The sequence below is a fragment of the Grampus griseus genome (assembly GCF_964374135.1).
Source record: "Grampus griseus genome assembly, chromosome: 17".
NCBI lineage: Eukaryota > Metazoa > Chordata > Mammalia > Artiodactyla > Delphinidae > Grampus > Grampus griseus.
The window spans coordinates 14974612-14991811 of NC_139011.1; the positions used below are offsets into that span (position 1 = coordinate 14974612).

A 17200-nucleotide genomic window follows, 5' to 3' on the forward strand; every position below is an offset into this window, starting at 1 on the left:
AATTCCTTTAATATGCTCCATCTTTTTTTAGTAGTTTTAACAGGTAAGAATATATTAGATAAGCCAGATCTAAAATTCAGTGAGCAGAAAAATAAAGAATTATTCTATAAAGATACACTGGAAAGATTTTCCTTTATTAACATGCTGATGTTGGCAAAGACTTTAAAACTGAATGTTTTAAAATCTGTAGGGTGAGGAATATATTTAAACTCTGATTAGTAAAGAAACACTTCTAATTTTTATGAAATGTAGGTACTTGCAAGTTCAGTCCAGAGACATTTCAGTAATTCTTTGGAGATTTAAAAGGACAGTAGAGACAAGAAACTGGCAGTTTTCCAGCAGCCAGCTTAGAGGAAGTAGTTGCCAACAGTGTATCTAAATTGGTTTTCCACACTGCCTTAATCTTAAGTAAAAGTATAGCTGTTGACTTTAGCTGCATATTTTCAAGACAAAATTTTAAGGTGTTTCTAAATGCAGACTATTAAGAACCAAGAAGGCTTTTGAGTATCTACTGCAATCATGAATACCAGTTCTGAGTAGGCAGAGCTTGGGAAAATCAACATTTGCAAACTGAAAAATTTTAAACCACATTTCAGAAATACACATGCCCCTAGTCTAATGCGAAATATTAATTAGCAAGTTAATTCCTACTTACTGTCATTTTTATAAACTCCATCTGTTAAGAGTTTTATGTTCCAATTATTTGTATAGAGATCTCTGCCCCCACCCCCCGCCCCCATTAGATTATAAGTTCCTTGAAATACATTTTGGAGCTCTTGCCAAATATCAGGAAAGGTACAAGTTACTGAGACTACACAGAAGAATCAAGACTGTTCCCACCCTCATCCCACCAGATGAGTAGGTACACTGTGCCAGGCACTTTGGTTAAGGCGTTAACCAAGTCTGACAAGGATCCTCCTAGAGCAAACAAGCAGATAAAAAGTATAATCCAAGATAGTAGTGCTGTTATAGAGGTATGAACATATAACGGGGACCACAGGACAGAACAGCTGCCTGCCCTGAGGGGAAATGGAGTGCTTAACTAAGGTGACATTTCATCTGTTTACTAAGTTGGACCAGGAGTTAGGCCAGACCAAGACAAACACCTTCAGCGAAGGCAGACTGAAGAAGAGCTTGGAACAATGACTGCAGTGTGGCATAAAGTAGGATGCTCGGTAAGTGATAGGGAAGGTACTGTAAGGCCAGAGAGTGAGGGCTTTTGTGTGCCACCCTTAGGAATTTAGATTTTATCAGAACCCAAAGGATTTTAAGCAGGAAAGCTATTAACTGGTATCAGTGTGGAGAAAGGACCAGAAGGGAGATTGGTGGCAGGAATCATACTGATTTCCCAGTATTATGTATTTCCAATTCCAAGTAGTTAATAGAAGAAAAATCTAGTTTGCTAAGAAAATTGAATCTTTAGTGTCACTTTCAGTGTTAACAGATTTGCTTTTAGCCTATTTTGACTGTCAGATAAAAACTGTATAGTCAGTTCATTTAATATAAACAAGGCTTTTGTTACTCCTATAGAATTTAAAAGTTCCAGTTAATCTGTAATCTCTGTCCCTGATTCCTTTAGGTGTTCATATTTTAAAAACCCATAAAGGGAACAAAAAGCTTAAGACAAAGAATATTTCAATGTCTAATTCTGACTTTGAACTTTCTAATTCATGTATAAGAAATATTGTCTACATATAATATTGCTAGAAAACAGCTACTGATAATTATCATTATTCTAGGCAAACAAACAGAAAGATTCACACCTTTCTGTTGAAGGGGAAAACATAGGACGTTCTCTCTCCCCATCCCCCCTAATAACCATACATTGTTCTAAGTAACTTGCTCTAACTTCCTTTGTTGTCAGTCTGCTGGTGGTGATGCAGCAATTTCTTGCTGTCCTTTACGACCAGTTCTCTAAGCAGTGGCTTTCAAACTTTAACTGCTATCCCCACAGTACCACACTGTGACTCAGTACACTTGCATGTATAAAACCCAAACAAAAATGAAACAGTACTTGCCTTACTAAATGCAGTGTGCTTTTCCTTTTTATTTTTTAAAAGCGCATCATGACCCACTAATGTGTAATTAACCCACAGTTTAAAAGGACTCTTCATTTCCACTGGGTTAATTCCGTAATTGTGGTACACATAATATGGGCTGGTTTTGTAATTTACTTGAACCTGGTGCCTGGCTCTAGTTATATGCAAGACTGTCTCAGAAATTTGTCTTTAACTGCTCTGTTTTAAATATCCTAGCAGTTAAACTTTCTGCTAACGTTGCTGAAAACTTTAATGCCTGCTCGGCTTTTTATGTTAAAAGATGCTAAAACAGTATCTTTTCCTTTATGTGAAAAAAGATAATACCTTTAAAACAGAATATGTACTTAGAAATGTAACCATCCATTTTTGTTCTGTTTTAGTCAAATACTGGAAATAATGTCAGCAGTAAGAGATGAAGATCCACTGGAACTAGCCAATACGCTATATAACAACACTATTAAAATATTTTTTCCTGATATGTAACTGGTATGTGTCTCCCATTTTTCCATCATGTACATAAAATTTCATGGTAAAACTTAAAAGTTGCAATAAAGGAATTCTCTGGAAGTTGTCTAAAGAGGTATTATATCACTGTATGCCACCCATGAAGTCAGATGAGAATTTTTTAAAGTCACTTAATGTCTTAGTTTAAAATAGTGAAATCCCCCAAATATTTCATGTTGTAATCTCTTCAAAAGTTCAAAAGGACAGTTTTATGTCAACTCTGCAAACAGATTGGCTAACAAATATAGTGATTTTTACATCAAAATAGCACATCCTGGTTTATACCAAAGGTTAGTTGATATATAAATAAGCCTGTTTCTCAACTCACACACTCTCCGAATTGTGACTTTCAAACCCAGCTCGACCACAATGCTACTCTCAAATTTCAAAAAAGTGTCTCAATCACTTCTGGCAGCCTATTTTTTTTCCTTAGTTTTAAAAATACTCTACATTTAGCATTTATCCTCTGGTTGGTCCAAATTATCTGATTTCTTTAATACGGTTTCCCCTGATTTGCATTTTTATTCTCTCCCATCCATTTTAAAGAAAAACTAGGGTCCAGTTAGATACATTATATACTTCCATTGAGGAATCTTTGGCACAGTTGACGCAGCATATTATTACATCTATTAAAAAGTTATTTGTTCAAATTTGTCATAAAAATGTGAAAATTTTATTCTATGTACAATAATGTACACAAATTTAAATAGGTCACTAAAGAGACCAGAAGTAATTGAAGAGGTATATTTACAGTAGCACATCACAGTAAACGGAAAACCATTCACAGATTCAACATTGATACTGTTTTTGTGCTTGGTTACACACTGAAGTGAAGCATATTACTCCATTTTGGATGAACTGAATTTTAAACAAATACCTCAATGATTAGTAAATGCTTATTTTAATCAGTATCATCATTAATCAGTTCTTCAGCTGCTGTGCCTGTGTGCTGAATCACTCCATTTCTTTCTCTTTGAGCGTCGTCATCACAGTCTGAACTGTCGTCATTCAATTCCCTGTCAGATTCAGCAGCAGCTTCTCTTACAGCCTCCTCTGGATTTTCATTGGGTGCGATAAATCCATTGTTGTTAGATATATTTGAATTATCCTTGGTATCATCTTCAATGTACACTTTTTGATGGCACATCGGACAAGTATCTTGAATGTACAGCCATTTCCGAAGGCAAAGTGCATGGAAATAATGATTACATGGTGTAATACGAGCAGATGTTGTAAACTCATGATAGCAGATTGCACATACATCATCTATTTCTTGTAGGCGGCTCCCTTTTATTTCAGGAAGTGAATTAATTTTTTTTACAGCAGTTCTACGATTCATGAATGTCTTCCAGCCATTTTTTGCTTGTAAATAGATGTTAAAATAGGCATGTAAGCACATCATACAAGCCCGAATTTTACTTCCTGACTCAAACATCATCGTATAAGCCCCATTTCCAAACATTACCACTCCAAATATAAATTCAATAATATTGCCTGTTGAACGAACATAGTAGACATAATCATCAAGCTTTTCCCAGAGGACATTATAGTAGCCATCAATCATGAATAACGTATAAACAGTGAGAGAAACAATTACTTTTAAGCAGAGTTCCACACAAAACGCTGTAACTGCAAACAACCATGTATTTAGTGCATAGTGATGCCAAAGAACGTAACTGAGTATAACAGGAAGAATAAACAGGCAAGCAGAGACAAAGAGCACAGGAAAATGTCTACGAAAAGATGACACATGAGAGGCACTGAGAGACATTAATACAGGGTCTGTCATTCCATGGATGAAATGCAGGACTGCTGTTAATAAAAGGCACATGTTTCTACTTAAGCGAATAAGTCTCTCTTCTGGTCTTAGCCCACTTAAACCAGTCTGAAGAGCCAAAATAAAAAATAAAACAGGTGCTACAAAGCCAAGCCGCCTGTCATCTTCTTCAGTTGATCCAATAAAGGCCAATATTCCAAGACCCAAATAATGGGCTATTGAGGAAATTACAGCACTCATGCCCAGTACAGTGAGTGTAGAATCACATCCACTAATTATAAGATTACAAATGAGGTCCCAGAAATCATCCCAAGAAATAACGAAGGAATCAGTTTCATTTGCCATCCTTAAAATGTACATTAATACCGTAGCCTGAGCTGTAATTCTTGTTAGCCAAAAGACTCTCAGTACAGCTGGGAAACGAATCCTCTTCCATGTGTCCTCCATTAATAACTGTAATCCATAAATTCGATACATGTGCCTTACTAAAAGATAAACGTATCTTGTGGAATAATAAAACCACTTAAGTTTCACTGCCAAGACAAGCACTGTATTTAACGTGAGAATCAAGGAAGAGGTAAAAACTAAAGTCTCTCGGATGTGTAATGGTAGCTCTGTGATTAAGCCTATTACAGGAACCAAGAGATCCAAAATAATTAACTGTGAATAGACGGAATGAATTTGGAGTAGTGTAATGTATCCAATTCCAAATGTTAGCTGTAGAACGATGAGTGCCATCCACAGCGAGGGCCCTTTTCGAGGAAGCAGCTCAATTCCAAAAGCTGATGTGTTGTAGGCACCATAGAAGTCAATGTGCAAAGCAGCATAATAATTTACCAACACTGAAGTTGCAGCTAATAGAAAGGCTGAGCTGTACATGTAAAACTTGAAAAGTGATCGCTGTGACAAGATCAGAACAATACTGGATACAAATATACCTAAAAAAAAAAGAAAAAAAAGAAAGGACATTCGAGTGAAACATTTTTAAAGAATGTTTTTTCCACTAACAGTTATGATATTCTTCCTTTAGTAAGGAAGTATGAATATTTTCAAACTGATGAATGTTAAGCCTGAATACAATTTAGGCTTAAAGGCCAATAAATGTTTTTTGTAAAGTCAAAGTTCAACAGGACAGATCAAACATCCTTAAAAATCCTACCCCTTATTTTCTAATTTCCAAAGTAATTCAGGTAGTAGTATATGTCCAAATTACTAAATTATCTTCAAGATGAGTTTGTCATGATATACAGTTTAAGAAGTTTGAAACCTGAAAGAACATATTCATAATTAAAAATATTTAAGATAATTCCATTACAAAAACATTAAGAATTAAAAGTAACCCAAATGGAAACTTGTTCCTATTAAATCTGAGATTTCTTTTTCTCAAACGTGTTCTTTAGGAAATCAAGTTTAAGTTTCACACTTACCCCTAATTCCTCCTTTTACTCAAACTGAACTCCTGCTGGCTCTTATTTTTTCTGCTCCTTAAATTTGAGCATTCTCCTTCAGGTCCAAATTCACTTTTTTTCTGTACATACTTCCCTCAGATACCAGACATTTCCTCCAAGTTTCCTTTTTCCTGTATGTTTGAATCTTTTTCTTCAAATAGTCAACCCTTTTTACTGTTCTTCAAATTACAAAAGTAACATTCAGAAAACCACACGTTTTAATAAATCTTCCCCCTCCCCCCCCCCGTAAGCAACCAATGTATAGTCTGTTGTGCATCCAGCACCATCTTTCTTGGTGCTCTGACAAATTTTTAAGTGAGATTACGATAAACATTATTATCCAAGGTTTCAGCTATGGGAACCACACCCAAATATTCACCTACTTACACTTCTACATTACAACTGCAACACCCAAAACTTCTAAAACCTACTGAACCTACTCTCACCTCAAACAGCTCTTCCTCGCGATTTCCAATGTCAGTCAGAGGTACCATTGTTATTCTCCTAACAGCACCTCTAGCCCCTCATCCTCAAACTCTGACAATCAGTGACAAATTTTACTAATACCTATACCTTCCTTTTCTCAGTGACACCCACCTATTAGTCTGTCTCTGAAAACTCTCTCATCCAAATCCATCTACAAGCCGTCACCAAATTGCCTTTTTTCGTGTCTCTGCTCAAAATACTGCAGCAGCTCTGAAATTACTATCAATTAAAACCTACACTCCTTGTCCTAACATTCAAGGACCCAATTTGCTTTAAAGTAATAATCCTCCCAACACACACACCAATGCTCCAGATTTCTTTCCCAAACATACCCCTTCTTCTCTGCCATGATTACAGCTGTATTTACATTCTTCTCTTTGCCTGGCAGAACGGCCCCATCAACTTCCCAAATCCCTGACTGTTCAAATCCTACCCATCCTACAAACCCACTTCCTGATACTGACTGTTCCTTCAGCACATCTACAGAACTTGGTGAAACTCCTAATACTCATACACCACCTGACACTGAAGTTTGTAGTTATCTGAGTAGGTACCTACTAGCAAGCAAGGATCCTGCCTTTTACATCTATAGATCCCGAAATATTTTGTAGAAAATAAAATTATTGGGGAAATAAACGTTTCTGTTGAATTCTGTGTTCTATTTTTAAAGGCAACCATAAAATACAGCCCACTTGGAAATTGAAACCTATGAAAAGGTAAGACAAAGCTGAGAAATCGGACCTTGGAGTACCGAAAAAGTGACAAACTCCAAATTAAACATCCATCTATCTATCCATCTGATTTCAGCATGCAACCAAGACCAACACTGCATAATACAATAGAGCCATTCCACAATCTACTGCAGTTAAAAGCAAGGGCCAAGTTCCTCCAAATGATGACTTTGCCCACAAACTTAAAATTTTATCCTGTGCCTATTTGTCAGGTCATTTGTGAAAAGGACAACAAAAGAAAACAATCACCTGGAAGATACATCAACCTCTGCGCAAGAACCACCCAATTCGCTGAACAAGTGGGCCACTAATAATCCTCCCAAAGAGCCCTTTCAACAGAAAATGGGCTTTTTTTTTTTGAGCAGGTTTAGAAACCCTTCCTGTGGAAGGTAACAGGAAATGGAAGTTACTCAGCCACCATATGCCATATGTAATCCTACTTTCTCTACACAGAAAAACAAAAGTATTTTTTCCTGAAACAAAACTTAATCTCCTAAAATGCGTCAAAACAAAACCATGATAACTTCAGTTCTATTATGTTACTTTTTAAAAGGGAGAAAGTCAAGCAGGGACTGTAAATTATTTTTAACTTGCTATTCACAAAGTGGTACATTAATCTTTACTTGTGAATATTCATGAACTGTGCTGTAACTTATAACCAGATCTTTTTATTCTAATAGCTTTTTTTCCCCGATGCTTATTTTTACACAGATTAAGGAATTATTTGGGTTTTAGAAATACTTCTGGACAAAAGAGAGTGTGATAGACAAATAGTGTAGTGAGACTACCTCAAAGTTTGGATGTCTCCTAGCAAGTAACAATCTGATACTTTTTTTTTTTTTTAAAGTAAACACCCCTAAAGTTGATTTGTCTCCATTTAATCTTTTTTTTTAATTTATTTATTTATTTTTATTTTTGGCTGCGTTGGGTCTTCGATGCTGCGCGCGGGCTTTCTCTAGTTGCAGTGAGCGGGGGCTACTCTTCCTTGCGGTGCGCGGGCTTCTCATTGCGGTGGCTTCTCTTGTTGCGGAGCACGGGCTCTAGACGTGCAAGCTTTAGTAGTTATGGCATGCAGGCTCAGTAGTTGTGGCGCACGGGCTTAGTTGCTCCCTGGCATGTGGGACCTTCCCGGACCAGGGCTCGAACCCATGTTCCCTGCACTGGCAGGCAGATTCTTAACCACTGTGCCATCAGGGAAGCCCCGATACTACTCTTTCTTGATTAAAATTATTCCCCAAGATTTAATAATGACCAAACATTTCAAGAATAGTATAAAATTATTTTAATTTTATTACTGTTTATTATTTAAAATTATTTTAATTTTTAAAATTCTTAAATTTTTCCTTTATACTCATGTTCCTATGTATGGAATGTAGAATCAGCTCTCATTTCACAGGAAAAAAAAGTCAACTTTCCAAATCTCTCAAGTAATATTCCCTCTCATGGCCTTCGGGAAGTGTTGTCAATAATATCAAAGTTTCATTGCATTTTCACAACTTCAGACATGCAACTCTTGATATTTAACCTGTAGGCCTAAGTAAATTAAGCCCCAGGACAGTTTCCTCATTAGGATTTAAGAGTGACCTGCAACAAGTAATCAAGGCTATATATAAATGCTACTTTATAAAGAAAAATCACCTTGGGACAGTGGTGCATAGAATTAACTGGAATCACAATTCAGGGATCCAATTCTCCAGTGATTAGAGAGCCTCACTAAAGTGCTCAAGGTAGGAAAACGGCAGGTATCAAAATCAATTCAGAGCTTTGAAGATATACATGAACTCAATTCATGAAAGAGTTCAGGGCCTTTTCAATTTGGATTACCAAAAATGAGCAAACAAAACAAGCTGAAAACAAAAAAGAAACCACCATGCATGTTACACAGCAAAGTGTTTAATTCTTTTATGTGTAAAGTCCATTCATACCCTTAACCTTTCTGGAAGTTGGGGACTAAAAATTAGAAGGAAATAAGACATAACTCCCCAGGTACCTTAAATACCTTTAATATAAAATCTAAAGCAAGCTGTGAAAAAACATTTCAATGCCTGACAGAATAAAGACGGAACAGTACAAAAATGTTTTAACTACATTACTCCCAAGAGAACCATATGCAATGAAATATAGAACAAAGTAAATAAAACATCTTGGGATGTACATCTTGGGATGTCAGTCTGTAGGTGTACTTGACAAACTATAGCATAAAGAAAATTTTTCTATCAAACTCTTACTTTAGGTTAAAAAAAGGGTATTCTAAGTTTTTTATTAATAAGATAAATTTTGCTTTTAAATTAAATTTTTAACTATGTGTTTATTAAAAAGAAATATAGGAACATGATATTTTTTTAAAAGTTCAACCCTATAAGTATTAAATGAAAAGTTAACCAAGTTTTGCATAAATAAGCACACATTCATGGATAAATACTTATTTTTGCCTTTTACCCAAAGGAGATCTCATTATAATAGTGGAGTTTTTTAACCTTTTCTAAAAATTACATTTCTGATTACTCATCAAAGAGGGCACCTTTCGATTTACTGACCATTCAATGTTTCTTCCTCTGTGAATTGCCAGTTTATCTTTTGCTCAATTATTTACGGAGTTGTTTTTCCTTATTGAATTGTAGTCATTTAAAAAATATTCTGACTACAGACTCTTTGTAGTTATCTGTAATGCAAATATCTTCTCCAGATGTGTGGCCGCTCTTTTCACTTTCTGATGCTGGCTTATGATTAACGGAGGGTTTTAATTTTAATATCATTGAACTTATCAATCATTATTTAATACATTTGCTTTTACATATTTCTAAAGAACTTTTCCCTTACTCTAACCCTAAAAAAAAAAATTCTATATTTTCTTCTAAAACTTTTAAAGTTCTCCTTTTCACATTTAGATATTAATCCATTTAGAACTATTTATATATATATTTTATAAATTTATTTATTTATTTTGGCTGTGTTGGGTCTTTGTTGCTGCACGCGGGCGTTCTCTAGTTGCGGTGAGCAGGGGCTACTCTTCGTTGAGGTGCGCGGGTTTCTCATCGTGGTGGCTTCTCTTGTTGCAAAGCACGGGTTCTAGGTGCAGGGGCTTCAGTAGGTGTGTCACAGGCTCTAGAGCGCAAGCTCAGTAGCTGTGGCGCACGGGCTTAGTTGCTCTGCGGCATGTGGGATCTTCCCGGACCAGGGCTTGAACCCGTGTCCCCTGCAATGGCAGGTGGATTCTTAACCACTGTGCCACCAGGAAGTTCGAACTATTTATATATTGATGTGAGGTAGGGATCCAGTATAATTTGTTTCACGTGAATAAATAACCACTAACTTAATAGTCTGTATTTACCTCAATGTATTGTATACTTCCAATTCTACCTCTGAAACACATCAAGTTTCTCTACATACATGGGTGGTCTGTTTCTGGGCTTTCTATTCTGTGCTATTTACTGGTCTATTTGTCCACCTCAGTAGTTCTCAACCAGGATCAGTTTACACACCCTCCCTTCCCCTCCAGTCATCCAGCCACAGTCCCCACGCCCCCACCAAAGAATTATCCCATCTAAAATGTCAACGGTATCTCTGCTGAGAACCCCTAAGGCTATCCCAATGCAGTCATAATTACTACTGCTTCACTTCACAGGTTTTCTGAGTTCTTTCTACAGCACCAAAAATAACTATCTCATTGTTTTCAACAATTTCATTGCATGGCTGAAACTGATAATATTGTACAATGAACAGATTCTCTTTCAATAGACATTTAGATTAACAATTTGTTTTTGTTTTGTTATTACCAACAATGCTGCAATGAATACCCTTGCCAACAGTTTTTGCACAACTATATCTTCAGGCCAAGTTCTCAGAACTGGAATTGTGAGTCAAAAGGTATACGATGAATTTTAGTTGATAGCACCAAATGGCTTTACATAGAAATAACACCTTACAAAAATTGTTTAACTTCATCTATTTCCCCATACTTCTGCCAAACTAGTTTTTATTCAAACTTTGAATTCTTCACGAATCTCATAAGTGAAATTTTGTTTTAACTACATTTGTTAAATTATAAATAAGGCTGAGTAATTTTTGTTTTGCTTATTGACCATGTGCATTTCATTTACTGTGAAATGCTTATCCTGGGCCCATTTTTCTCTGGGAGTATAAGTTTTTCTTATTGACAGAGTAAAACTTTTATTAGTACTTCAACTAAATATGATGCAAATATTTTCCCCTTAATGTGTCATTTTTAAGAATCTTTGTAAAAAAAGAATTTTTTCATAAAGAAGTTTTTCATTTTTATGTACTCAAATTTACCCTTGTAACTTCTGGATTTTCTTTTATGTTTAGAAAGGACTTTCCACTTCAATGAATTGTCATTATATGAGTAATACTATTAAAACAAACTCCTATGCTTGCATTTTCTGCCTTGGATTTAGACTTGTTAATTCAGCATTACACTGCAATGGGCTGCATTTCATTTAGCATTGAACACCTCCTAAGAATAGCTTAATATTCTTAAAAGTTATATATATTGTGATATGACCTTATTTGGATCTCCAAAATGAGATGCTTTATATTCTGACTTGCTGAAATTCTCTTATTAGTTTGATACCAAATAAAAGTATAGTGTAGTAATAGTTTTTTGTAGGGGTAGGAGACAAAATTCTTCAGACACTAAATAAAACTGGATACAGAATAGATTTCCATGTTTACAATTCCATTTTAAGGAAAAAGGTGAGAGTGACAAATTTTGAGATTTATATACAGTAGCACAGAGAGGTCTACAATTATTAAAAAACTAACCAGATAGAACAATTGATTTCAACCATCCTTTGGTATCTTTTACACACAAACCTGTCACTTTCCATAACAAATAAGATGCTTCATCGAATGGTCCTCAAATAGTTAAGACATTTGTTTTTATTCAGGATGAAATTTTTTACCACCAAAACCAGTTTTTAATAATTTTATCATTCTTACAAATGTCATAAATTAGCATAATTACACTGCCATAATGTGAGGAGCAGTCAAATGATAGATTGGGAAAATATTTTGTATCTCTCATAAAGTCTGACCCAGAGAATACTCTGGGATCAAAATTTTCAAATAAACAGCACCAACATTGTGCTGATGACTTCCAAAAACTGAAATATCTGTAACACAGTATGGTCTTAATTGAAGTATTAAAAAAATTTTTTTAAAGCTACCATGTTTACCAGTAGCTAACAATTAAATGGCCCTTACTAGGTTCCAGGTACTGTTACAAGAACTTATGTCCTTATTTATTGCCCTTAACACTCTATAAGAGAGATACACCATTATGATCCATCTTTAAAAAGGTACCGATAAGAAAAGGGAGGCACAGAGCAGGTGTAACTTGCCTGAGGTCACATTCTTCTTTAACCTCTCAAATGCAAACTTCCATGATTTACTACAAAAATAAGAAGCATGGATATAGTACAAGGAAAACACCAGATTACTTTATTCAGTGTTCTTAAACTACAAAAGATTTAATTAAAGAAAATACTCCTTTAAAGCTCCCTAGCCTGAAGCTCAACTCTGAGCACAATGCATTAAAGCACCTGGTCCCCAAGGGGCTCTCAGAGGCTCTGTAGTTACATGCCAGAACAACGCTCAAGACAGTGGCTACACTACTGGCAAAATGAGTATGTGAATCCTCTCAAACCCAGTTTTGTTTTGGTTTCTTTTTTCCAGCTCCTCCACCATGGCCTCCTCCCTCCTCTCAAAGCAGAAGCAGGGAAAGCCCCTCCTACCACCCTCGAGTCCATGTTACAATACATTTGGTTATTCAGTGCCCAAAACTACACTTGGTAATCCCAAATTTCATAAAGTTCCCTAGAGCCTCTGCTCTCTCTCTAGCAAACTCTCTCTTCTCCTGTGGGGTTCAGGAATAGAAGTGATCAGTGTTCTCCATTTCTCAGTCTCCCCAACCCAGGAGTCAGCACAGGTCTTGACTGCATGCATGTCATCAATTAACGTGGAGAGGTACCGCGGGGAGGGGTTGGGATTTATCAGGCTCAGCTGGGACCACCTTTCTATAATGAGACAAGCAACTGCCTGTTAATTTATGATCATAATGAGTGACTTCTAACTGGCAGGAATAAAATGCTTTCCCAACAGGTCCCCATTCTTATTAATTTCATTGTAACATTATTTAACTAACCTCACTTGTATTCCCTGACTATCAGAATTAAACAAAATATGTTAAGTACAAAACATTAAATCTAGCTAATGTTCTTTTTTTATTGGGGTATAATCAATAGATAACATTATATTAGTTTCAGGTGTACAACATAATGATTCGCTATTCCTATACATTGGAAATCACACAGCTCCATTTTTGCCACAAATAAGAGGGCATTACATTTTGCAGTGGTAAGCAGGATGGCTGGGATTAAGTAGCTGGTGGGTTACTGAGAAGTCTTGTGCTAAAGAACATCACGTTCACATCTGTTAGTTTTAAGATCTAGCATATAATCATTATTATAGCATTCTGTATCTGGACTGCAGCTGTACTGAGGAGGAAGACGAACCATGCCAGAAGATTGTTAAGCCCAGGTGCTGGCAACCAATTACTTGCCGTGTATCAAAAGCAAAACACTTAACCTCTATCTCAGTTTCCTCATTTGTAAAATGAGAATAACACCACCCACCCTCCTTTGAGGGATTTTTGAACGTTAGGTTAGATAATACCAGTGAAAAGGCACTGCACAAGTAAAGTACCAAACAAATGTAAAGTGTTGTTATAAACAAAACTCAACATTACCACTTTTTTAAAGAGTAGGAATAAAGCAGCAACAGATGGCTCCTAATTCAGAAAGGCTTGGTAAGGATCTCACCATCAGCTCGTCCTCAGCAACACTTCAAAAGCACAGCCTCACTAAAAACTAACACAAGAATTACCTCATCAACAAAATTTGCCACGTTTCAATTACTCAAAAACTTCTTTTAAGCGTAAATCCTTCTCACTCTGGTAATGCAAGTGAAAATGGGGAGTGAAGTATAAGATTCTTTTAACACTCCATTCATATGCAACCAAGACACTGATTTTCAAGTCTTATCACTTCCTAGCCACGTTTTTATAACCGTTCTCAATACCTTCTTCTCTATTCATGGAAAATTTTAGGACTCGTTTTAAGTATCGCCTTCTTCGTGAGGATTTTTCTAACAGTTTCAAGGTCTGACATTCTCTTTCGTTTGGATGTCATTTAAATGACAACATACGAGTACCCTGCATTTTGGAAAGGGGGAAACTGAGGCCCAGGCCTCGGCACGACGAGCCCAAGGTCACACACGGCGAGATCAAAAACGTAAGCAGAGTTGCTGTTTTTCCAAGGCTGTCGCATAGAACGCGGTCAAGCACTCATTCCCCAAGAGAAACAGCAGGCACAGAGCCGCATGCTCACACCTCGCTGCTTTCTCCCCGCCCTCGCTCAGAGGCAAAAATGAACAGGAGACTGACTCGCAGGGAGGACCACTCCGCTGTCAACTCTGAGACAAATGTCATCTCCTCCTCCCGTCCGGCCCGCAAAGACGCCCCCAGGGGGGAAACGAAACTAGCGCGCGCGCACACACACACACACCACACACACACACACACACCACACACACACACACACACCACACACACACACACACACACCACCGCCTGCGCGCGGCTGCCCTCTCCCTCTTGCACGTCTCGGCCCGCGAAACTAGTACGTACACACACACACACACACACACATACATACATACACACACCCCACGGCCTGCGCTCGGCTGCCCTCTCCTTCCTGCACGTCTCGGCCCGCGGAGCCGTCCCCGGACGCAGGCTACCCCGTCCCCCTCACCAAGGAGCCGGAGGAAGATCTGGAGCCCGATGCAGAACCGGCTTTGGCTGTAATCGTAGTAGGAGTTGAAGATGGCGTCGATGATGTAGAGGCAGGGCACCCGGAGCGCCACTTCGAGCGCCGCCCAGACCTGCTGATGGGCCATCCGCACCTGCTGCTCCGGGGGCCCCAGCGCCGCCATAAGCCGCTGCCACACCGGGGCTGGGCGGGCCGGGTAGAGCCGCGCGGGGCAGGGGCCGGGACGGCGGCCGGGGGCGGAGGCGAAGGCGGGCGACTCCGCCCCCGCCCTCCCTCCTCTCCTGTCTCTCTCACGGCCCGCCCCGCCGCCCGCTCGCGTCTCTCGAGCTGGAGCAGGCGGCGGAGGCGGCGGCGGAGGCAGCAGCGGCGGCTCCCGGGAGGCCTGTGGGTGTCGGTGTTTCCGGCCGGCTATGGTCTGGCTCCTCCTCCCTCCACCGCCTCCCCCGCCCGTGGAGCCACCATCTTGACCTCGCCCGCCCGCCTCTGCAGTTGCTGCTGTTGCCAGGCCCGGAGGCTGCTCCCGCGGTCACGCGAGACCGCGGAAGCCGCGCGCCGACGCTCGCGTCATAATACGGCGCTAGGGGCGCTCCCCTCGCGGTCACCACGCTCGGCGTAGCAGACGTCCCTATCGTTGCCATGGTTTCCGCCCATCTCCGGAGCCGGGGCCGCCTTTGCTGCTTTTGGCGCCACCCAGTGGCGCAGGCGCTGTTGGGCAGCCGCGCCCTCCAGCCTCAGGGTGGGCGCCTCACCCGCAAAGGCGTTGGCGTGTGAGGCAGTCACTGCTTCGTCGGGAGGGAATTATTAGCTGCTTTATTAGAGCCCATTAAACGTCCCATAAACATGATTTAGAACTGCTTGGCAGGAGGAGAGCCAAAGGGCGCCGCCTGCCAGAGCTACTCCACCCCACCGGGAAGCCGGGTCTGAGCGGTCGACCTTCCGAGGAAGATGCTACAAGGCCGCCTGTCGGAGGCGTCGCTGCGTGCGGTGTATGGAGCGGGCACCCTTCGTGGTATTGGGCTTGGAGTGGTAGGCGCTACCGAGAAAAACATCCCTCTCATCTCTTTGCACATCATCCTTTCTATCTACTACCCGATTAGGCAGAACTGCGGACCGTGGTCGGCCACATTATACTAATGTCAAGGGCAAGAACCCTTTTTTTTTGGTTTTTTATTTATTTTTGGCTGCGTTGGGTCTTTGTTGCTGCACGGGGGCTTTCTCTAGTTTCAGCGAGCCGGGGCTACTCTTCATTGTGATGCGCAGGCTTCTCATTGCAGTGACTTCTCTTGTTGCGGAGCACGGGCTCTAGGTGTGCGGGCTTCAGTAGTTCTGGCACGCAGGCTCAGTAGTTATAGCTTGCGGGCTCTAGAGTGCAGGCTCAGTAGTTGTGCTGCACGGGCTTAGTTGCTCTGCGGCATGTGGGATCTTCCCGGACCAGGGCTCCAACCAGTGTCCCCTGCACTGGCAGGGGAATTCTTAACCACTGGGCAACCAGGGAAGTACCAAGAACTCATTACTAATGTGACTTAAGGGCAAGAACTCTGACCTCTGTCTTTGTTTCTAATCTTTGAGGTAAGAACACACAGTCAGTGCCTTCTTTCCTTCTCAGGGCAGAAGAGGCCATACTTTTTTGTTTTTGTAGAGGATCAGAACATGCCACCCCAAAATATGTTACTTTGACATGATTATTTTGAACTGAAGACAGTTGAGAAACAGCAGGAACAAACAAAAAGCTCTCCAGCTCAACACTTCCCTCCTTCCCATTTGCCTGAAAATAGGACATAAATTTCTATTGGTAAAGGTGTCTCCCTCTCCCTTACCAAGAAGAGGACGACTCTTAGACTCAATCACTGGCAAAGCTTATTAAGCTAATCCTTATCCATTAGTTTCCCCCCATTCACCTTCCCACAGTCTGCCACCCCAAAAGCCTAAACCCCTTTTCCTTTATCACTTCTCTACAATGCATTGTTCTTTGTTAAGATGCTATATAAGCCCCGAATTGTAGCCACCTCTTTGAGTTATTCAACACTTAGTTTCTCCTGGATGTATGTGCATGGCATGAGTTAATAAACTCTCGTGTTTCTCTTGTTAATCTTTATTTTATTGGTTTAATTTCCAGGGCCCCAGCCACAGAACCTAGGAAGGAAAAGATTTTTGTCCCTCCTCTATACTTTCTTGCCTATCCATGTTTTAACAGTTTCTGATCTTAATTTGATGCACAAATTCTATTAGTATAAGAATTTCTAATTAAAACTAAATTCCACCTTGGGCCCAGAACTTTCAGGAGTGGTGGCACAGTTATCTTATATGACTTCAAGCATGTCTCTTTAAACTCACTAGGTCTCACTCTCCCTATCTATAAAATGAA

General features: G+C 39.4%; 2 protein-coding genes across 7 annotated transcripts in view; one reads left to right on the forward strand and one right to left on the reverse strand.

Annotated features, from left to right (window-relative positions):
* TATDN1 (TatD DNase domain containing 1) overlaps positions 1-2600 on the forward strand; it is a 37970-nt gene extending 35370 nt beyond the window's left edge. For 5 of the 6 annotated variants that reach the window (XM_082675261.1, XM_082675265.1, XM_082675263.1 and 2 more), the window contains one exon: positions 2420-2600. In XM_082675261.1, coding sequence (XP_082531387.1) covers positions 2420-2522 — 103 coding nt within the window. In that variant the 3' untranslated portion in view covers positions 2523-2600. Of the gene's footprint in view, positions 1-1071; positions 1176-2419 lie in introns of all 6 variants that reach the window. The other variant, XR_014298038.1, reaches the window with a different exon arrangement.
* A 644-nt stretch (positions 2601-3244) lies between these two features.
* Positions 3245-15224, reverse strand: RNF139 (ring finger protein 139). Its single transcript, XM_082675192.1, has 2 exons — positions 14818-15224; positions 3245-5258 (listed from the first exon to the last, which is right to left on the reverse strand). Exons 1-2 carry the CDS (start codon positions 14996-14998, stop codon positions 3445-3447), a joined length of 1995 nt encoding a protein of 664 aa, XP_082531318.1. The 5' UTR covers positions 14999-15224; the 3' UTR covers positions 3245-3444.
* Between the last annotated feature and the right edge of the window lie 1976 nt (positions 15225-17200).